The following is a 23,016-nucleotide window of genomic DNA, read 5'->3' as shown; positions in this document are numbered from 1 at the left end:
TTTTTACATGATGTTTAAGGTATTGAAGAGTTGAAATACATAGATTGTAGAAATACGGTCAAGTAGGTCATGAATGATGAATAGTGACATTTTGAGGAATAGTTTGAATTGAATCATGAATGTTGTTGTGTTGTGATATGAATGTGTTATAAATGATACTAAGATCATGAACTAGACACTTTAGACGTGTCACGACCCAACCCCGTGGGCCGCGACTGGTACCCTAACTGGGTACCCGTACATACCTACCCGACCGACTTTCGAATCATACGGATTTTTTTTTTTTTAACAGAAGTAGGTCGATACAAATACGGCACGCGCACAAACATACATATATATACATACATACCTGAACATACAGACATTTACATATAAGCCGATAAGGCTAACATACCGACGAAACCCGTAACCCACACATCTATCTACAGGCCTCTACAAACATACAGAATCATATGACGGGACAGGGCCCCGCCGTACCCAGAATTTCCATACATATAAAACATACGGAAGAACAGAAGATATATACCAAAAGTATATGCTCCGGATCGAAGGAGCTCTTCAAACAGCAGAGTCAGAAACCTACGCTGGCGGCGTATCACCTGGTGCGTCTGTACCTGCGGGCATGTAGCGCAGCCCCCGAAGAGCGGGGGTCAGTACGAAAAATGTACCGAGTATGTAAAGCAGAAACATAGCAGATATAAACATAGTCCGAACCGGAGTCACAGAAATATAACGGACAGACCCATAAATCAGACGGACGGACGGAGTCATGATCCAGACAGACATACAGAGTCGTGGTTCATATAGATAAACAGAATCATGGTTCGGACAGACAGACGGAATCATAATACGGACAGACGAGCAGAATCAGTATCCATACAGACGTACAGAATCGGAGTCCATACGGGCGTACCGAATAAAAATCCATACGGACATACAGAATCAGAATCCATACGGACATACAGACATAGTCGTAATTCAGACGGACAGACAGAAGCATGTCGGACAGAATTATGCATGCAGAGTAGTACAGAGTCATACAGAATCATACAGAGGCATGTGCTTAAATAAATACAGATGGCACACGCATACATTCATACAGATCCCGGCCCTGTCTGGGGGCGCGGTAACAGAACCCGGCCCTCTTAGTACGGGACGCGGTGGACAGACAGAATCAGATCAGATCATATGCCATCCTGGCCGCCATCCCCATACACAGATCATAATATCATACAGACATACAGATCCCGGCCCGCACGCCGAGGGACGCGGTGAACAATGCAGAGAAATATGCACGATAACAGAACCTGGCCCGGGACGCAGTGAAGGAATGCATTGAGACAGACACGAACCGATAAATGAGAAACTACTTACATACAGACTCAACATACAGACTCAATCAAACTGAAGGGTGCCAAACGGCGAGTCAAAATCAGAGTATACGGATAGTATGCACAGTACGCGCCTATATCCTACTTGGGAAGGCACGACAGATTATTATCAGAATCAGATTCTCAGATGTTCAGAAATCATTTTATAAGAATTTCATAAAAATAGTTGTATCATAATCAAAACAATGGTTCAGATGGTTTTTGAGAAAATCGGACAAAACGGAAGTATTTAAAGTATTACAGAAGATATCGGGCCTTGCGGGCCCGCCTCGGACCAACTCGAGGCAACATATGTAAATTATCGCTAATAGACCTTATGAGGTCATCCATAATCGTTTGGAAGTGTTCCGACTCCGTTTAGGGAAGTTTTGCACAAAAACTCAATTTAAAGGCAATTTGTAAGAAAATAGCTTCAATTGAATTGAAGGAATTGGAGCAGTTTTCCGTCTCGAATTCCGGGGAACGGAATCGTGCTTAAGGCTCGCGGCCGAGCCTATCACATCCAGAACATGCCTAGGAACAAAGGGAAATGCTTCACATACCTCGATAGCGCCTTACGCTCGCTTGGCGTCGACTTCAATTTCGTCCAAAATCTAGAAATGGTCAAGTTTACCATTTGTTAGTTTCAAACTTTTCAATAATTCAACTTAACACAGACTTGCCTACCGAAATTTCGGCAGCATTTCCTCTGTATATAAGACATCCCCGAGACTTAGCTCGGCTCAATTCATCATCACAACAACCCAGAAATAGCATCAATAACAACAATATGCATTAAACATACGATATGGCATCACTAGCCATCCTTTTGACATAACGAAACATTTTGCGTTTCAACCTTACATTTCCAACCCAAACTTATTATTCTCATATTCATCATCCATCAAAATTATTACAACATACGTCGGAGGCATATCATACCATTTCCACACAATATACACAAGATATGCAAAACATACCAACTTTCCATTAAGCCACTACTTGTCCAATTTTTCCTAACTTTCAACATACAAGTTAATTATACAATTCCATCTTCCAAATTCATCAACATTACTCATAATTTGCCTCTTAACACTTCCATTTCCATTTTTACATAAGCTATAACAAGGTTGCATAATTTCCTTCAACAACTTAGTAACCATTTTTCCATGACAACAAAAACTATTATTTTTCCATTCATTTCACCATAACACACTTAACATATTAACAAGATTAAATTCATATTCCATCACCACACAACACCACACGGCTACAACCTATGTTTCTCCAACTTCCACAATTCATTCCACTTTCATTTCTAATACAATTTCTACCACACTACAACTAAATTTCAACATGAATTCAAGTCACCATAATCATGCAATATATATGCTTATATTCGGCCAACATACATACAACCACAACACACAAAATTTTCATGTTTTTCATTCATTCCCACACACTACAACATATATACATATATTCCATGACTTAAAAATGGTAAAATTCTTACCTTTTCTCAACTCTTCCACTTGCCACAAATGGTAGTTTCTTGCCAAAATAATTGTATCACCTTGAAGAGAATCTTGAGCTAAGTAGAAATTTCAAAAGGGATGGATTTTTGAACCAAGAATCAAGCTCCAAGAAATTTTTTTCTTCTTTCTCCTTTCTCTTTTTCTCCTAGGCCGTGAGCTCCTTTTTCTTTTTCTCTTATTTCTTTTGTTCTTTCTCCTTATTTCTTGAAGCTTCTTACAAGCTTATCCAATATATATAATTAACAATGTAAGAAGAATTCTTATGGGTTTGGACCCCCTATGGCCGGTTGGGCCTCACCCTTTTGGGCCTCATTTTCTAACTTATTTTTTGAGTCCAATTGTAGGCTAAATAAATTGTAATTCATGGAACAAGTTTCCAAAATTCCAATTTTGTCCTTGGTCTCCTTTCGTAATTCCACACCAACGTTATCATAGCCGACACATTCATACCAAGTAAGGTCCAAATATGGCCTCATTCATTACAAATCAAGTTATCTCGAATTTTTCCGAATATTCAAAAATGCCGGATGTAACAAGACGGATGGACGAAGTTGGATGTTATGACCGTGAATATGGGTGAATTAGAGGCAAATTAAGGAATCTAGATAATGTGGATAATGTGAATGACTAATGGCCATTGTTATGATATTAATGTAGGTATAGACGCTAGCATTGGAAGGAAGCGTGCAAGTGTAGAATAGTCCTACGAAAAGGTATGTAAGGCTAACCCTTCTTTCATAAGGCATGGTTCCTTGGCCAAACTCTTAAATCCTCTATATGAGTATGTTGTATTCAAATGATTGACACTCCGAGCTCATAAGCTCACGATCCTCGATATGTGCTACGATTGTACTACGCACCCCATATGACGAGTAAGCATAAGATATAGATGTAGCGAAAATGATGATGATAGTGATGACGATGATAATAATAATGATGCTAAAGGTGCTTACGGGATATTATACTTACATGTGCCTATGAAGGGCTATAATGACACCCCGAGCTTATAACGCCGGGTAGGATATATGTATATGAATATGTATAAAGTATGTATACGATTACGAAACGCGCGCACACCTCTGCAGATGGTACGGATAACCCTGAAGCCTTGGTAGGGCCAGGTATGAGTAACCTTGAGCCTTGGTTGGCCAAGTATGTATGAAACACCGATCCTATGAGGTCGGGTATGCTATGTAAATACTATGTATATGAAATGACTATGTATATAATATGAATATGAATGTGATAAGACTATGTATAAGAATACGAATAAGGACATGTATACGAATATGAGCACAAATATGGTACGAGTACTATTATGGAATACGGATGATGACGTAGGTGTACAAATACGTATGAAAAATGGAAAGTCCTACGAAAGGCAGGTAAGTGCTATGACGATGATATTATTGTCTCCCCCTCCTATGTTATTTCATATGTTGTTCATTATGCTTATATATCGATGTTGATCATGTTTTACATACTCAATACATTCTTCGTACTGACGTCCTTTTATTTGTGGACGCTGCGTCATGCCCGCAGGTGCGCAGGGAGACAGACTTGATCCATAGCTTCTTATTCAGAGATTGCATAGCAGAGCCCCATTTCTTTCGGAGCCGTAGCTTTTGGGTACTTATTCTTTTGTGTATATAATTATGGGCATAGCGGGGTCCTGTCCCACTCATGTGATATGTTATACTCTTAGAGGCTCGTAGTCACGTGTATATGGTTAGATATGTCCGGCCTTGTCGGCCTATATTTTGTATGTCATTTTGTTGGCCTCGTCGGCCCATGTACATTGTTGTGGCGCAGATGCCTATGATGATTAAAGATGTTGTTGTCCAAGGGGACTAGTATGATTTATGCTTAGAGATGTATGATTGATGATGTGGTTCACCTAGATGCAAGCATAAGTGTAAGCTAAGGGGTGCCCGGGTGGGCTAGCACCGGGTGCTCGTCGCGGCCCCCTTGTTGGGTCGTGACAGACAGGGAGACAGGCTTGATCCATAGATTTCTTGTCAGGGACTGCATAGAGGAGCTCCATTTCATTCGGAGCTACAATTGTTGGTATTATCATTTTGTGTACATACATATGGGCATGGCGGGGTCCTGTCCCGTCTATATGATGTTACATACTCTTATTAGAGGCTCGTAGACAGTTGTGTATGGTTAGATGTATTGTAGCCTTGTCGGCTCGTATTTTGTATATTATTTTGTTAGCCTCATCGGCCAATGTATGTGGATATGGGCATTGTTGTTGATGATGATATAAATGTGTCGTTGCCCGATATGATTAGTATTGTTGATGTATAGGAATCATGAGTAGGCCATGTGGCTCATCTAGATGTGAAGATGATTGTACGACATTAGGTGCCCGGGTGGGTTAGCACCGGGTGCCCGTCATGGCCCTACGGTTGGGTTGTGACATTATTAGTTATTAAGTCTACTTGAACTTTAACCCTCGCACAGTTTGGCCTTGTTTTGTTAACAGTAGACAAGTCCAATTGCATTCCAACAGCAGATGCCAACATAAAAAGTAACTCCTTCACAAAATAAGTAGGCAACAAGTTTGGAAACGAAATCCAAGCCATGGCTATGGATGTTTCTTCATCTATTTTAAAGTTGGAATCATAAACTAGAGGCCTCATTTGATAAGAACAACCATCCCTCGACTTCAACCAAAATGCAGGTTTAGAAGAAATATTGACAAAATCTTTCATTAACGTGCATCGTATCAAAACATGTCGATTTCTAAAAAACCCTACTGTACATTTACCCTTTGCACCACATTGTTTAGAAATGATGGTTCTCAGTTCTTCCAACTCAGGCCAACCATACGAAAACTTACCAACGATGGCATATTGCAAGTTATCAATCAATTCCATTCGAGCCACTTCATTCGACGTCCACTTCACATACACTATGCCATCAACGTACGTTACTTTCTTCTGAGGGATTGATTCACAATGCATTAATGAAGAAGACTCAGTAGCATGTAGTACACTTTTAGCAAACGAGATATTAGGGTTTGATGGAGGAGATGGGCGAGAAGGTGATGTTTCGAGTCTTTTCGTGGAAGGTAATTGATATGCTCAAATTACACCAAAATTATGGCGTAAGGCGGTCGATGTTAAATATAGTAACCCAACTAGGTTGGGGTCGAATCCCACAGGGAATAAAATGTAAAACAAATACTAATCATATATTTTACTAATCTCTAAAGACTTTAGTTCTATTCCAACTAGTATAGAAAAAGGGTTTTGGTTTGTATTCACTATTTTGAAGTATTTGGAATTTGTTTGGATTAAAAGATTACCAAAGTTGTGTCCCCGCTGTGATTAGATGTTATGCTATGGGTATCAATATGATATATTTCTAATGGGTCGTGGTTTTGTATGCTCTTAATCTCTAATGCGCTTCCTAATATTTTCCAATAGCTAGAAAGTATATCTTTTCATGATTTTCCCAAATATAGAAAAGATGCAAGTAAAACCGATTAAATATGCCAAGTAGAACTCATCTTATCCCTAAGTGAGTTTATTAAACGAGGGTTAACGCCCCGAGTCCTTGTTATATTATTTCAACTCAAACCCTAGTTCATCTTTCCAAACAAAATTAGGGTTTGTGTATAAGTAAGTGTTTGCAACCACTAACTAACAATTAATATGAGAAATAATAAAACACATCACAGCCCATTATATATATATATATATATGCAATGTTATACACCCATTACATAACACCCATCATTTGGGTCCACAACTTTGATTAAAAAAACTACTTATACATATTGTTTACAAAAGTCGAAAGCAATAATAGAGACATAAAGCTTACAAAGTGTAGTAAAGATGGTGGAAATAGAATCTTTTTGTCTTCACTAAGCTCCAAAAATGGAGTATTAAATGCTCACCCACCAATGGAACTAATATTAAATGTTGGAGAATATCCAGATCTGAACAAAAAAACCTAAAATGTTCTTTAAATAGGCTCTAAAAACGCATAACAACAATTGACAAAACTGCCCTTGGTAGTAAGATCGACGGACCGTCGATCAGTTCGACGATCCGTCGATGCCTCCATCCTTTGTTTCTTCAGTTATATGGTCCATTCGACGGTGCCGTAGAACAGTTCGACACTCCGCCGAGTCTTCCGTCTTTCTCTCTTCTTGTTGACAAATCTGTTCGATGATACAAGCGACGAAACGTCGATCAGTTCGACGCTTCGTCGATGCCTCCGTCCTTTGTCCTCTTCAGCTAAGGCCATCACTGGAAAGTTGAATTTATCGATGCTTCAAACGGACCGTCGAATCTTCATTTCTAGGAATTTTTTCCTTTTTCTTTGTTTTTTCTTTTGGGCCATCGTATTCCTAAAACACAATAAAAACGCATTAAAATGACCCAAACTTACTTGAAAACAACCAAAATTCATAGTAAAATGGCGTCGAATGTGCCACAAATCCGCGACACATCAGTAATGTAGGGAAAAGATCGTGAGAGACAATATCTAAAGGCTAGCCAGCTACCGTGGACGGCTGACCAGTGGCTGACGTAGCCATGGAGGCTATACTAGGTTTAGGGTTTGCATGGGAGAGGAGAGAGGAGAGAGGTTTTTTCTCTCAGAAGATGCAATACCACATCTAGGGTAGGCCGGAGTTCATGTCAGATACTTTATAACTGGACTAGGAGTTCATGTCAGGCAGTGTTTTAGCCATGGTGGCTACATGTTATGTTTCGAAACTATTTCAGTATTTCTAATTACAGACTTTCAGTATTTAAAACATGATTATGATTTATATTCCACACATGTTCATGTTTAACATTATGTCCAGTCATGTATGTGGTTCGCTCGGTCCAGCTCAGGCACTGGGTGCTAGTCCGCCGAGGTCCAGATTCGGGACGTGACAAGTAGTAATTCCGAAGAATGAAATATAGAGTGTGCAGAGTTTTCTTAAACTTTAGACAATGAAGGGTTGGATTTTTCTCGGTGTTTTGATGTTAAAAAAATTATAGCATTCGTTGAGCCTCTATTGCCACTGGTGAGCTCCACACTGGAATTCTTAAAACCTTTATTTATTTCAACTGGTCCAAATTTACCTCTCAACTTTACTTTAATGATGGGGAGTCTTAATAGTTGAGCATTAGTCAACAAAGGAGGTTCATATTTATAACAGAGTTAAAAGGACAAATATGAACCATTTTGCATGTTTAAATTTGAAACTTTTTTCTTTTAGTGTGGAAAGCCACTTGGTAATTGGAATTGGTGTAATTACTAAGGTAATAAATACACAGTCTAGTAGTTAAACAATATAGTAATTACGACGAGCAGTTTGTTTGTCATCATATGATTACAGTGTAGTTCCAAGCCTACAGTTTGGTTGCACAAGTATACTTACAGAGTTAGATTAATTTAAAAATAAAATTTAGTTACAAAATATTAAAATTAATATTTGACAAATATGTGCCTTTATAGATGATATAAAATTATGTATTTAAGATACATATTGTATCTTGAAAATATATTAATTAATAATCAAATATAATTCAGAAGAAAGAAACATAAGTTTTTAACCTCATTCAACAGCGAAATTCTTACTTTAATAACATCACTCTTACTAGAATAATAATGCAGTTAAATGAATAAAATAAATAAGAAAAAAGTACGAGCATTTACATGGAATCACAAGAAGTAAAGGTTGAGAAATGAGAAGAAAGGAAATGAAAGATAAATAATATAAAAAGAAAACTATATTCTTAAAAATAGATACAATTTAAAGGTAAAAATAAAAAAACGAAATTAAAATAATCAAAAGAAAAAATAATAAGAAAAAGAAATTATATAAAAATAAAAAGGAAGGAAATTTAAAAGTAACTTTGTAATTACTAACCCAACTTCCAACCCCTTTTGATAATTAAAGAGTATAATTACCCCTCTCAATCACAGTCAATTCTCTACTAACCAAGTAATTATTTAGCCAAATAGACAGATCAAACTGTGTAACTACACTTAAATCCAATTCCCATGTGTTCTTTTAAAGAGACCCGTCGTTTGGTACATCAAATAAGAATTATTATTCCTGGAAAGTTTTGGGATTAAGTTTATCCCATATTTGATTTGAGGTATTAGCTAATCCGGTGATAACTTTTACACTAGAATGGTGGAATTAGTTATCCCATATGATAAATATGAAAGTAAATATAAAAAGAGTTGCTTTTGGGACAGACCAAAGTAAGAGCCTGTTTGGATGAGCTTATGCATGTAAGCTGCAAACAGCTTATAAGCTAAAAAAAAATAAGTTGGGGTAGTCTAACTTATTTTTTTTTGGCTTATAAGCTATTTTCAGCTTATAAGCTGCTTTACATAAGCTAAGTCAAATGGGCCCAATTATTTTTTTGAACTTATTTTAAGCACAAAATGACTTTAAGCTGACCAACCAAATACTCAAAAAAGCTAAAAACAAATTATAAGCAACTTATAAGCTAATGCAAACGGGCTCTAAGTAGGGGATGGAGTAAATGTTAATGAGATCCAAGGGTGAGTAACCCACCGTTGGCACGCGGACGTGAGAGTAGCCCGGGGTGATAATCCCTTTTTAGCCTCCCCTTTTCACAGAGCTTACATAATTATACGCTCCGCTCTTCCAATTTCCAAAAGCTAAAATAATCCTTTGGCGCCAATTCTCCTTTCTCTGTTTTCGATGCAGCGGCAGAAGTCTATACTCTCCTTCCTCAAGAAACCCTCGCCGGAGAACCAAACCTCCGGCAAATCTCAAAGTTCCTCCATAGACCTTAAGGACGACATTTTGGGAACGGAAACTCCTCCCGAGAAGGTGCCACGTCAGATTTTCCATGATGAAAACAAGTCTTCTGTTTTCTCTTTTATTAAGCACAAGTTTATCAAGCTTGATTCCAGACACCTTCAACGGTATCACTTTTCAGATTTGATTGCTTACAATTTTAATTATCCACTCTCTGCTTTGTCACTGTGTGCTCTGCATAATCTTATTCATACTATACTATGTTGTAAATTGCTGTTTTCTATTGCTATAAGCCTTGTCAATATTACCTAAATACTAATTTACTGCTCTCTGTTATTCCTATTTGCTAATTTATTCCACTGAAAACAAGGGTTTACATTTTATATCCCACTCACTATCAACCGAGTTTGTGTAAAAGGTCCTGTGGTTATGCTTCATTTTTCAGTTCTTAGATTTTGCTTCTCTTTATTTTTTCTTGCTCACTGGTTCCTTGCTATTTTGATGGCTATTTATTATGTTACACTTGAAAATGTTAACTGTCATTTCATTTTATTGACAGAATATGCATACTGTCGTGTGATATTAACTACTCTTTGATGTGTACAGGGATCTAGTGAAAGATGATCCTTTTACGATCTCCTCAAAAAATGAAAGATCAGTGAGTGCTTCTGTTGCCTTACAATCAGGCACTAATAAAAGTGTTGTTAGTCCTAATGGAAATAGTAATCAAGAATTAGTATCTCTTATACCAAGTGATGATCATTGTTTTGGGCCAGAAGCACCAAGTATGCAACCTCAATTTGTACCTGGATTAAAGCGAGTCCAAGATGACATTAGTGATTGCTTTTCATTGAACGCAAGCAAGAGGATTAAACATCTTGAGGGTTTGAATTTTGGAAGGAAGAACCTCGAGGAGGTGTTTGAAATGACTGGCAAGTTTGATTGGCTTCATCCATCTCAAATCAAGGATGCAAACGGTAGAAGGCCAGGGGACCCACTTTATGACAAGCAGACACTATATATTCCTCCTGATGTGTTGAGAAAAATGTCCGCTTCTCAGAAGCAGTATTGGGATGTCAAACGTAAATACATGGACATTGTGCTTTTCTTTAAAGTGGTTAGTTCTACTTTATATTCTTCTTTCCTGCTTCTTGTATATAATGCTACTTCATTCTTTTTCTTTCTAGTGCAATAAGTTTTTGCTTTTAGATAGTTTAAAATGCTGATTTAACTTCATCATATTTAAGAAGTTGAGCTATAAGATAACTGCAAATAGTAACGATCCAGATGGATAGGCTTGTGAATATTAACTGAATTATCTAAAGGCTTCTAGATGGAACTTGGAAAATAGTAATACCGTTGGGAAAAAGCCTTTGAAGTCTTTCCACACTTATCAGATCTATTTTTTTTCTTATTATTTTAAGGTTAATTTTCTAACAAGATGTTGCTAGATGGTATGGCTTCTAGGATTTTCTAGGAAATGCAGATTGGCTCCTTGTTCTTTCTCTTGGTATAATTTAATCCATTAAGCATTGCTAAGTTTCTTGATCAGCATTTTTAGGTCTTCTCTTCTTCTGTAGGTTATATATGTGAGAAATAAAGGCACAGGAAAAATATTATTAAGATGCTTAACTTTACTGTATTATCCCAATTTATACTTATATTCTACACAGTACATAATGCACCTTTTCAAATGTGGGACACTAAGTCTACTATAAATATTAACTATCTAACACTCCCCCTAAAGCCCGTGCATATACATTTTCCAAAGGGATACTAAGTCTACTATATACATTAAATATCCAACAATATATTTGTATCATACATTTCTCTAGGTCTCTGCTTACCTAGTAAAAAGTGTAACAGTATGAGGTTTATTGTGGAAAGAGTTCTTAATTTAATACAACTATTGCCTCTTGCTTTTAGTTATCTGATGCGTGTTTCTTTTTCCTCTTAGTCATTTGCTGATTTGAAAGTCTTTGTTTTCACATATTAAGATTATTTACCTTTACTACTGAGTATCCTGATTTGAACTTTGAATACCATAGAATACGAGATTTTTAATACATCTTAAATAGTAGTTACCAGGTTTACAAGGTCGTGCTTTTAACATTTGACAGACAAATCACATGTGATATTGGTTCCTCAATGTTTAAATATAAGAATTATTGAAATTTATTATTAGATGGGTAGCAATGACGTTACTGTTGATAGGATCTATTGGGAAAAAGAGGCCTTACTGTTGATAGGATAAATAAATATTTGTTAGATGTTGTGGATTATCCAACCAATCTCATGAGAGGATTTATTTGTTGAAAAAAACCTTTGGGATACATGTATTCATTCGTTGTGGCTTAGGAAACGCATGTTTGAATCGTTTAATATATTTTGCAATTCTTTTTTGGAGAAAAAGAGGGAACAATATGAGTATTTGGAATGTGATGTGGATCCACTCCTAATAGTTTAAGTGGATCCACTCCTAATAGTTTAAGGGCAATATAGGTGAAGATACTTGCACTATAAGTGCTAGGATAGATATTCTATATATGGTTAGACACTTCGACTTGAGAAGAAGAAAATAATTAGTCCTACTTTTAAATGATTTATGGTTTGTCTTTGTTTGATTTTCAATACTGCAATTTTCTTTCATTTCAAAATGCACAAGGTTCCTTATATGATATAGTTTTCTCTGAAACATTGATGCTTTAAAAGGGGAAATTTTATGAGCTGTATGAGCTAGATGCTGAAATTGGTCACAAGGAGCTCGATTGGAAAATGACACAAAGTGGCGTGGGAAAGTGTCGACAGGTATGCTATACATAGGTCACTTGGGATATCTGTAGAGGTAGTTTTGATCATTTGCAGGTTTAGTTTAGTCATAGTAATCTAATTCATGGACTTATTTTCTTGCTTTTCTGTCAGGTTGGTATATCTGAAGTTGGGATTGATGAAGCTGTTCAGAAGCTCCTAGCGCGAGGGTAAGAGTTAGAAGTCTCATTTTTGAGATCTGTATCTTTTTTCAGGGAAACAGGCTAACAGCTTTTGCTGCTACTGATTTCCGATTTCCTACTTCCTAATGACACTGCAAGTTTATCAGTTATTAGAATTGCTGATATGTTTCTTTGTCTTGGTCATTCTTTAAGAAGTCCTCACTATGTCACCTTTTCTGCATGGACTATGACTTATGTTAGTAACAATTAGCAACTCACCACCCTGTTGATAATTTTCTTATTTAAGTGTCTGATTCTCATATGATGGTATCTTGTCATTTATCTTGAGTTTATCTAACAATTTGAAGGTACAAAGTAGGACGGATGGAACAGTTGGAAACATCTGAGCAAGCAAAATCTAGAGGCTCTACTTCTGTAAGTGCAGCATGAATTCTTTTAGTTTACCTAGTTCCTTAAAAACAGTGATAGTCCTTTTACAGTTCTAAATGTGATAACCAAGCAACAGAAGATACATTGAAGCAATTAATTCATTGAAAAAAAATCTGAATTCTTATATTTTTATGGATCTTTTCGTTGAGCACTCATTAATTTCTTAGCTTGCTCATATGAGCACTATCACTGGTCTTTGTTCATCAAGGCATTGAGTGATTTGATAGTGAGAAATATCTTTTTCAGGTTATTCGTAGAAAACTAGTTCATGTATTCACCCCTTCTACGACAAGTGAGGGTAATGTTGGGCCTGATGCAATTCATCTTCTTGCTGTTAAGGAGGTCAGTATCTTTTTAAATTAAAATTGAGGACATTGCCATGATAGAGTCTGTTAATTCTGCATGCCAGTAGAGTTGTCTATTATATGTGCAGAATAAAGCTTTATGCAATCTTACGTTTTCTTTCTCTCACAAAATAATTAAAAGAATGCTTTTTTTTTTTGATGTTCATATGCTCATCCTTGTGTTACAATGTGAGACTTCAACTGAGGCAGATGATTAAATGTTTTTCTTTCACTATGACATATAGACTTGCAATGAGCTGGAAAATGGTTCAACTGTTTTTGGCTTTGCTTTTGTCGATTGTGCTGCTCTGAAAGTTTGGGTAGGTTCTATTGGCGATGATGCATCTTGTGCGGCTTTGGGGGCTTTGCTGATGCAAGTACGACAGTTTAAGATCTAATATCTTTCTTTGAGTAGCTTAATAGATGTGCGATTTGTTTGGTTGATTATTGTATGTTGCTCTCTGTTGCATGTGTAGGTGTCACCGAAGGAGGTTATATACAATGCTAGGGGTATACATTTTTGTTAAATTAGACTTTGAGAGGATTATTTTGTTCTCTGGCAATAAATTTGTTGAGCCTGACATCCTTATCTCGCGCTTCCATTGTAACAGGTTTGTCAAAGGATGCTCAGAAAGCACTGAAAAAATATTCATTAACAGGTGAGGATTTTCTTGTTTCTCATAAGTTGCTCACTGTATCATGAAACAGCTGTGGTGTGATAGTTCTATCCTGATTATCTAAGGCAGTTTGTCCTGCCTATCATGTGAAGAAGCTGTTTCTTTGTGTGTAATGTGAAAGCCTGGATCTTCATCTTGTTCCATTTAACTTTTTCCCTGAAAGCCATGTATGTAGTCTTTATCCGCCATTTTTCTATAGCATGTAATGAGAAGTGGCCTAAATCCAATTTGTTTCATTTGCTCTTTAGCACACTTGTTCTTTCTTTTTTGTATCAGTTCGTATCACCTTTCTACATTCGAAACCCTCCAAACAGCTCAACTCTATTCAAAAGAATATTTAACGGCTTCAAAAAATGACATTGGGCTCAATTCTATAATTTAATACGCGGTCTGGGTCAAAGTCAACAAAAACGTCAACCACGAGCCCACATGCTCAAACCTCGAAACAAAATTTGTAGCTGGGTTATCCATAACCCCACGAGTCCAAATCTATAATTAAATTTTCATTTTGAATTCATTTAGTAACTCAAGTCATAAATTTACAAATTCTAGGGTTTAAACCAAAAACTTCCAAATTCCACCATCAAATTCCATATTTTAATGGCTAAACTTTGAATAGAATCATATATACTTATCATGGGTAAGTGTGGAATCATTACCTTGAGGTTCTATGATGATCCAAGTAAAAAAAATCCCATTAATCCCATAACTACTTCGTCCAAAAATGGTGAAAGAATGATAAAATCCCGAATTCTGTCCTTTTTATACCTTGACCAGGTCCTTCGCAAATGCGGTCCTTCTCTCTGCAGTTGCGGACCAAGCCCATGACCAGGTTCTTTCCAATTGCAGCCTTGCACTCCGCAATTGCGGCTCACCAGCCTCAGACCTACACCAGCACTATTTTTAGTTAAAAAATGTACCGAAACCCACCCGAGCCCCTCGGATCTCAACCCAAGAGAGTCTAGTTTAGGCTCAGAGCCTGTTTGGATGGGCTTATAACTAATGGCTTATAAGCATAAGCCATAAGTTAGGAATCCTAACTTACGGCTGTTGTCTTATTTTTGTTATTTTGGCTTAAAAATAAGTGCTTAAAAGCACTTTTTTATCTTACCCAAACACTACAAACGTGCTTAAAAGCTATTTTGTCTTAAAAAGCATCTAAAATGAGACAATTCAAACAGGCTCTAATTTTGCTAACTTTTCCACCAAAATAGTGGGAATTAAGATCTCTAAATTTCAATTGCACTGCCATGCCTAATTATTTCCTTGTCTTTAGGGCTTAAACTGCTCTACGGATGTGGTGTACTTCCAACTCCAGAAATTTTGGGCATGGAGAGGAAGGATAGTGTTGATGGAGTGGCCATTCATCAGATCTCTTAGATACACAAATCCTGAACATTTTTTTTTTTTGCATTTCTAATGTGTTTCCATGTGGATGTTTTTCTTGACCTTGAGTTCTGCTATAATCTCAAACAGTATCATTTTTTATTGACATGGGGCAATCAAGAAAAAGAATTAGGAAAAGCAAAAGGGAAAGTTTGAAAAGAAGGAAAAAGCTGGGGGTGGGGGTGGAGGAGGGGGATATGATGGAGTTTTCACTTTCTTAGGTCTCTTGATAAATTTCCTTTGTCCATTTAGGTCCTGCAGCACCACTCCTCTCTCCAGTTCAGCCAGGTTCTGATTTTGCTGATCCTGCAGAAGCGAAACATTTCCTTGACTTGAAAGGTTACTTTAAAGGATTTTGTAATAAGCGGGATCAAACCTTTGATGGAGCTAACCATGATGTTGCTTTATGTGCTCTTGGGAGTCTTGTTAATCATTTAGAGCGATTGATGGTAAGTCTCTGAACCGTGGCCTATTTTCTGTGTGTAATATGTGTGGTATTTTTTAGTGATTGTTTTGTTCTGAATTTGACAGTTAGATGAGGTCTTACGTAATGGTGATGTTCTATCATATGAAGTCTATAGGGGTTGCCTCAAAATGGACGGACAGACACTTGTCAATCTTGAAATCTTCAACAATAATGCCGATGGGAGTCGATCAGGCAAGTGCAACAATTTTTGGTCAAATCAAAGCTCTGTACTCATTCTAAGGTGCAGTTCTGGCAATTATATTTTCTTTTGTGTTTCAGGTACTTTATACAAGTATCTTGACAACTGTGTTACATCACCTGGGAAGCGACTTTTAAGAAACTGGGTTTGTCATCCCCTCAAAGATTTAGAGAAAATCAACCATAGGCTTGATGTGGTTGACAGACTTGTTGAAAATTCAGACGCTACATTATCCACTGCTCAATATCTTCGCAAGCTTCCAGATTTGGATAGGTTGCTTGGACGGGTTAAGGCTAGCATTCAATCTTCTGAAGCACTCCTTCTGCCCTTGATTGGGGCCAAAATATTGAAGCAACGAGTAAGTCTTGTTTGACATAGGAATTTGGTTTGCTTAGTCTGTGGTGCAGTTATGCTCCAAAAGAAGCTCTCACTACATGTGTGGTTTGCGAATCGGAAGAGAAAAATGAGAGGAACTCGGCTTGATTATTCCCTCAAGCTATTTGGGTTTAAATAGCTAAGTTTACATGTACCTAAAAAGGAAAGGAAATCAATAGAAATCAATTCCTAATTACATATATTCTACCTACTATATCTACATATATGCTAGAATATTCGCAGGATCCTAACACTCCCCTCAAGCTGGTGGATACAAATTAATACACCAAACTTGCTACATATATAACTCGTTCCGGGACCGGCTAGAGACTTGGCAAATATGTCTGCAAGCTGATCACTTGATCGCACGAACCGTGACGATGTCTCCTGAGATTACCTTCGATGTCTCCTGAGATTACCTTCTCTCTGACAAAATGACAATCAATCTGTATGTGTTTGATCCTCTCGTGAAACACTGGATTCGATGCAATGTGAGTGCAGCTTCATTATCGCACACAAGTTCCATTCTTTAATCTCTCCAAATTTCAACTCGTTCCGTAGTTGCTTGATCCATATGAGTTCACATGCCGACACTGCCATAGCTTGATATTTTGCTTCTACACTAGATCTAGCAACCACATTTTGTATCTTACTTTTCCATGACACTAAATTCCCCCAACTAGAAAACAATATCCAGAAGGGGATTTGCCTTCTAGGTCGAGCTCGTCGCACCGGGCTTGCCTAGTGCGGGTTACCTCTCCTATGTGGTTTGCGAGCTATTGCATAGGAGCTGGGTTTACCTTGTGCGCACCCGAAGGGTAGCGGCTGCGGGTTCCCATGTCATCAAAAAAAAAAAAAAAGAAAACAATATCCAGAAGTGGATCGTCTGTCCCTTCCGAATATCCAACATTTTTCTCATGTCCTCGGTCTTAATAAAGTAGTCCTTTCCCTGGAGCAAATTTTATGTATCGAAGAATACGAATAGCTACATTCCAATGACTGTCACAAGGAGAATTCAAGAATTGACTTACAGCACTAACCGGGAAGGTATATCAGGTCGAGTCACTGAGAGATAATTCAACTTTCCTACCAGCTTTCTATACCTTCCAGGATCGCTAAGAGGCTCCCCCTTACTTGGTAGGACCTTAACATTTGGATCCATTCGAGAATCAATTGGCTTGCAATCTGTCATCCCCGTCTCCTCAAGAATATCAAGTGCATAATTCCTCTGTGAAATGACAATTCCTGATTTGGATTGAGCAACCTCAATGCCCAAGAAGTACCTCAATCGACCAAGATCCTTAGTCTGAAAGTGCTGAAAAAGGTGATGTTTCAATTTGGTAATTCCCTCATCATCATTACATGTGATGACTATGTCATCAACCTACACCACCAAATACATGCACAAACCTGGAGCAGACTGATGATAAAACACAAAATGATCAGTTTCACTTTCTACCTTGCCAAACTCCTGAATAACCATGCTAAATTCCCAAACCATGCTCGAGGAGACTGCTTCAGGCCATAAAGTGCTCGTTGTAATCTGCACACCATGTTACTAGACTTTTTTTTTTGTTGAAACTGTTAACATTCTATTATAGACAAAGCTACACCTAAGGTGTACTTTAGTAATACTTACAAGTAGTGGTTACAAAGGCAAAACCTACCACCTAGGACCTTCACAGACAATCTAAAACAGTGACAATATCCTCAGCCTCTTGAGGAAGGTCATGCCTACACCAAAAATAGAAAAACACTAGACAATTCATTTTTAATTTCTGAAAGGAGATACTCTTGTCTTTAAAACATCGCTGGTTTCTCTCCTTCCAAATTGTCCACCCAAATGCAAGCTGGGACAATCTTCCATCTCTCCCTATGTCCTGACATACTCCCATCTCTGTTCCAGCAAGCTAGAACATCCAATGTACTCCTTGGCATAGTCCACCTGATTCCCATCAAATTGATGAATATCTGCCAAAGTTGTTGTTTCACTTTACAGTGTAAGAAGAGATGGTTTATTGTCTCTGCTTCAGTTTCACAAAAAAAAAACCATTTGGAATAAAGCTGAAGTCCTGTTTTCATCACTTTGTCCTGAGTTAGGACAGCTTGTCTATCCACTAACCAAGAAAAACAAGCCCCCTTGTGTGGAATCTTCACTTTCCATATCATCTTCCAAGGCCAAAACCCAGGTCGAGGTCTTATATATTGTAAGCACTTATAAGCACATTTGACAGAAAAAGACCCTTTTTTCTCCTTCAGCCAGACTAGACTATCTTCATTAGTAGAAAAATCCTTGAAAAGTTCAAGGGTGCTATATAAATCTGTCACCCTCTCCACTTCCCAATCATTGAGTAGTCTTCTAAAACTGAGATTCCACCTTGGTTATCCCTAGCTTCCAAAATTGTTGCCCTCTTCTGTTGGTTCAAGATATATATATCAGGAAACATGTGTTTTAAGGAAAGTTGCCCAATCCAAACATCATTCCAAAAGGATGTTTTCCCTCCATTGCCTACTTTGATCCTGGTATTTTTCCACATTTTAGGCCACTGATTCCTGATGGTTCTCCAGAAGCCAACACCATAAGGATTCTTCACTTCCTTTGTGACCCATTGACCTTCCAATCCATATCTTGACAGGACAACCTGTTTCCACAAAGACTGTTCATTTGAAACAAATCTTTATAGCCATTTCAACAGAAGACATTGGTTTTGTGTCCTCAGGTTCTTAATACCCATTCCTCTTGCTTGCTTACTGGTTATGACTGTCAACCACTTCACCGAATGAATCTTTTTTGTCTCACTGTTTCCTTGCCATAGGAAATTTCTTCTGATGGTATCCAGCTTTTCAATGACATTCACTGGCATGGGAAATACAGACATCATATAGGAAGTTCTCCAATTTTGCCTCCAAAGATGTTGGCCATAGCATTAATATTTGGCACCTCATTAACTGGGTACACAAAGCTCTTCCCCTAGTTGATGTGAAGTCCAGATATAGCTTCAAAGAGAATAAAAATAACTCTTAGGTATTTCAATTGGTCACTTTCTGCATCGCAAAAGATTAGAGTGTCATCAGCATATTGAAGGTGAGATATTGTCACTCCTTGATTCACCCCTGCATTGGTCTTGAAACTCCTGATTCTGTTGTTAATCTGAGCTGTACTCAACATGTCAATAAGTCCTCCCATTGCTAGAATAAATAGAAAAGGGGATAAAGGGTCCTCTTGTGTCAAACCTCTTTCAGAGGAGAAGAAACCAGAGGGTGATCCATTGATCAAGACTGAAAACTTGACAGTACCTCTACAAAATTTTATCCAGTTGATCCATCTCCAGCCAAACCCCATTTTCTCCGAAGTCTTCCATAGGAATTCCCAGTTTAAATGGTTATATGCTTTTTGTATGTCAAGCTTACACAAAATTCCAGGAACCTTAGAAATCTTCCTCAAATCGACACATTCATTTGCTATCAAGATGGCATCCATTATCTGTCTTCCTTTGATAAAAGCCATTTGTTGTGCATCCACCAATTTAGACATCACTTTCTTCAGCCTGTCAGTTAGCAGTTTAGAAATGATCTTGTAACAGCTACCTATCAAGCTAATTGGTCTAAAATCTTTCAGTTCTTTGGCACCCACCTTCTTGGGGATCAATGCTATGAAGGTGGCATTGAAACTCTTTTCAAAATAGCCTTGCTCATGGAAATTCTGAACCGCTGCTACCACATCCCCTCCTACCACATCCCAACAATGAGAAAAGAAGGCCATAGAGAAACCATCTGGACCAGGGGCTTTATCCCCTGCACATGAAAAGACACATTCTTTAATTTCCTGTTCTCCAAAGTGTCTTTGTAGCAAGATATTATCTTCATCATTGATCATAGATTGTACTCTGGGATTGAATTGTGGTCTCCATGTTTCTGTTTCAGAGTATAAATTTTGATAGAAACTAGTGATCTCCTCACTAATCTCTGCTGGTTCATCTACCATAGCCCCATTGATCAGCAGGCTATCAATGTTGTTATACCTCTTGTGACAGTTAGCAGTTTTATGGAAAAACTTGGTATTCCTGTCACCTTCTTTGAGCCATAAAGCCTTGGATGTTTGTCTCCACGCCACTTCCTCCCTTTTGATATTCTCCTCAAACTCCACAGTTAGGACAGCCCTCAGGTAGGCCTCATCATCAGTCAGAAGCAGTGTTATCAAAGGCGCGCTTAAGCCCTGAAGCGAGGCTCAAAACATGTTGAGCGCTTCGCCTCGCTTTATGTGCGCTTCAGTGTCATCATCAAGGCTCTAAGACATACTTTTCCTTGCCAATGAGCCTCTCTTGGAGAGGTGACACTGGATGATTGATATTTCACTTTATCGTAATATTTTTACAATTTCTTTGTCCATATATTTGTTATTCATGCTTATTATTTTCAATCTTGGACTAAACATATATATATATATATATATATTTGTATTTTTGCACCATTGTGCTTTTTTTCATTAAAGCACACACTTTATTTGCACTTTGCGCTTAAAGCCCCAGCTGACCTTAGAGCTTTTTTGCGCTTTTCGCTTTTGATAACACTGGTCAGAAGTCTTTGGTCTTGTATCACATCCAATTCGGACAATTGATTGAGGATGTTCTGTTTTTGTAACCCCAAATTACCTTGTAGAGTTCTACTCTATTTTTTTAACTTCACCTTTAAGGCTCTCAGTTTGCAGGAGAGGATATAATCTGGCCTACCTTCATACACCCCAGCTTCCCACCAAGCTTCCACTTTGTCCTTGAAATTTTTTGTCTGTAGCCACCAATGCTCAAATTTGAAGTAAGAGCTTGTCCTCTCCCAGTTGCCACATTCCAGTATCAAAGGACTGTGATCTGATGTGACTCTTTCTAGAACTGATTGCTTGATTTTTCTGAAAGATACTTCCCATTCTTTTGAAATCAAGAATCTGTCCAGCTTTGCTGCAATGTCATGCCTTTCCCTTTTTTTCCAAAAAAACTTGCTACCTACCAGTGGTAGGTCCTCCAATTCCATGTCCTCTATAAATTCAGATAGATCCTCCATTGCTTTATTGAATCTTGTACAATTGTTCTTCTCAGATGGAAATCTCAGTGTTGAAATCTTCACAGATCACCCAAGGCCCATTAAAGAGGCTTCTAACTGCCCCTAGTCCCACCACACCTCTTCCCTTTCCACTCTACCATTAGGAGCATAAATACTTGACAAATGCCAACAGAAATCCTGTGATTTGCCAGTAAATTTGCAGGTGATACAGTAAGCACCCACCTTACATATTTCTCCTTCCCAAATGCTACTGTCCCAAAGAATAATAATGCCCCCTCTAGTACCACTAGCCTCTAGTTGTGCATACTTCACCCATCTATTAGCCCATATCTCTTCAATAATATCCCTTATGTCACCTTCCAGCTTGGATTCTTGAAGACAGTACACGTCTGCCCTCCATTTGCTCATCATATTTTTTATTTTCGGCCTCTTTCTATGATCATTAAGGCCCCTCACATTCCAAGATACCATGTTAACCTTCATTGATTTGGTTAATAAAGCACCCCCCTACTTGTACCGAAACTCACAAAATTACTGCCCGGGTCCAGATTCTTCAGTTCTTTAGAACCCTTGCCTTTTGTCGTCACTGGAACAATAGCAACAACATTTTCTTTCGCATCTTGTCGCTTCCCATCAATTTTCATAAATAATTCCAGCGCTGCTTTCTCGCAGCCCGGAAAATGAACACCAAACTCCTTGCTCATTCCGATAATATGTTGTTTGACCCAAATAGGGATCCCTTGGTCTGAATCCGAGAGAACTTGATCGGTTGAGTTTAACGGAATAACATCCTCAATAGTTAAACCTCATTCTTCCTCCAATTGTAGAGTCTCCTCTGCTAATGCCAACAGAGGTTGAGAGTCATCTAATTGGATAATCGACATATCATCGTCATCTTTTTGTTCATCAAGGTTCCCCTTTGGTATTGCATGGCAGGAAAAGAATTGGGTGGTGATGGATTTTTGTTATTGACGGTTTGGGCCATTTTGGGGATCGAGGGAAAATTCTTGTTGGTGGGTGAAGGTTTGAGAGGTGCGGCTATGGTGGGTATATAAGAATATGAAGAAGTGAATTTTGTCGCCTTCCACAGCGAGAAAGATTCAAGAATTTGGAAGCGGTTGTCTTTAGTTCAAGCAGCACTGGATCGATATGAAATTGGGGCCTAATTGTTTGTAGATTCTGATTCTCACGTGACAGAGCACGTGTTTCATTTAAAAAACCCTCTTGCTTGTCTGGTTCCTCTATTTGTGAAAAGGCCTCCAAACGATTTGGGCCTAACAAAATTTTTGGGCCTGAAATTTTGTTCATCAGAGGGAAGTCACACGGGGGACTCACGTGCTTCCTTTTTGAATTTGAAGTCTCCTCTACAACTGTCTCCTCTGACAAAACCCTCGATATCTGCTGGGTAAAAGAGGGTTTGCCACTTTCACCGTTGTCTTCTCCGATGGAGTAAACCACCGGAATTTCAGCCCAGA

At 38.1% G+C, this 23,016-nt stretch overlaps 1 protein-coding gene across 2 annotated transcripts in view; it reads left to right on the top strand.

Moving 5' to 3' along the window:
• The first annotated feature begins 9,411 nt into the window (after positions 1 to 9,411).
• Positions 9,412 to 23,016, top strand: part of LOC132603453 (DNA mismatch repair protein MSH7) — a 40,134-nt gene continuing 26,529 nt past the window's right edge. Inside the window, exons 1-12 of one of the 2 annotated variants that reach the window (XM_060316522.1) lie at positions 9,412 to 9,826; positions 10,266 to 10,776; positions 12,372 to 12,467; positions 12,582 to 12,637; positions 12,958 to 13,024; positions 13,286 to 13,381; positions 13,629 to 13,760; positions 13,860 to 13,893; positions 13,995 to 14,042; positions 15,699 to 15,895; positions 15,978 to 16,104; positions 16,192 to 16,469. In XM_060316522.1, the coding sequence (XP_060172505.1) occupies positions 9,600 to 9,826; positions 10,266 to 10,776; positions 12,372 to 12,467; positions 12,582 to 12,637; positions 12,958 to 13,024; positions 13,286 to 13,381; positions 13,629 to 13,760; positions 13,860 to 13,893; positions 13,995 to 14,042; positions 15,699 to 15,895; positions 15,978 to 16,104; positions 16,192 to 16,469 (1,869 nt within the window). In that variant the 5' untranslated portion in view covers positions 9,412 to 9,599. The remainder of the gene's footprint in view (positions 9,827 to 10,265; positions 10,777 to 12,371; positions 12,468 to 12,581; positions 12,638 to 12,957; positions 13,025 to 13,285; positions 13,382 to 13,628; positions 13,761 to 13,859; positions 13,894 to 13,994; positions 14,043 to 15,698; positions 15,896 to 15,977; positions 16,105 to 16,191; positions 16,470 to 23,016) is intronic. The other variant, XM_060316521.1, reaches the window with a different exon arrangement.

Source organism: Lycium barbarum, chromosome 7 (assembly GCF_019175385.1).
Source record: "Lycium barbarum isolate Lr01 chromosome 7, ASM1917538v2, whole genome shotgun sequence".
Taxonomy (NCBI): Eukaryota; Viridiplantae; Streptophyta; class Magnoliopsida; order Solanales; family Solanaceae; genus Lycium; species Lycium barbarum.
Note: the sequence above shows the minus strand (reverse complement) of the source record. Positions and strands in the feature narration are given on the sequence as shown.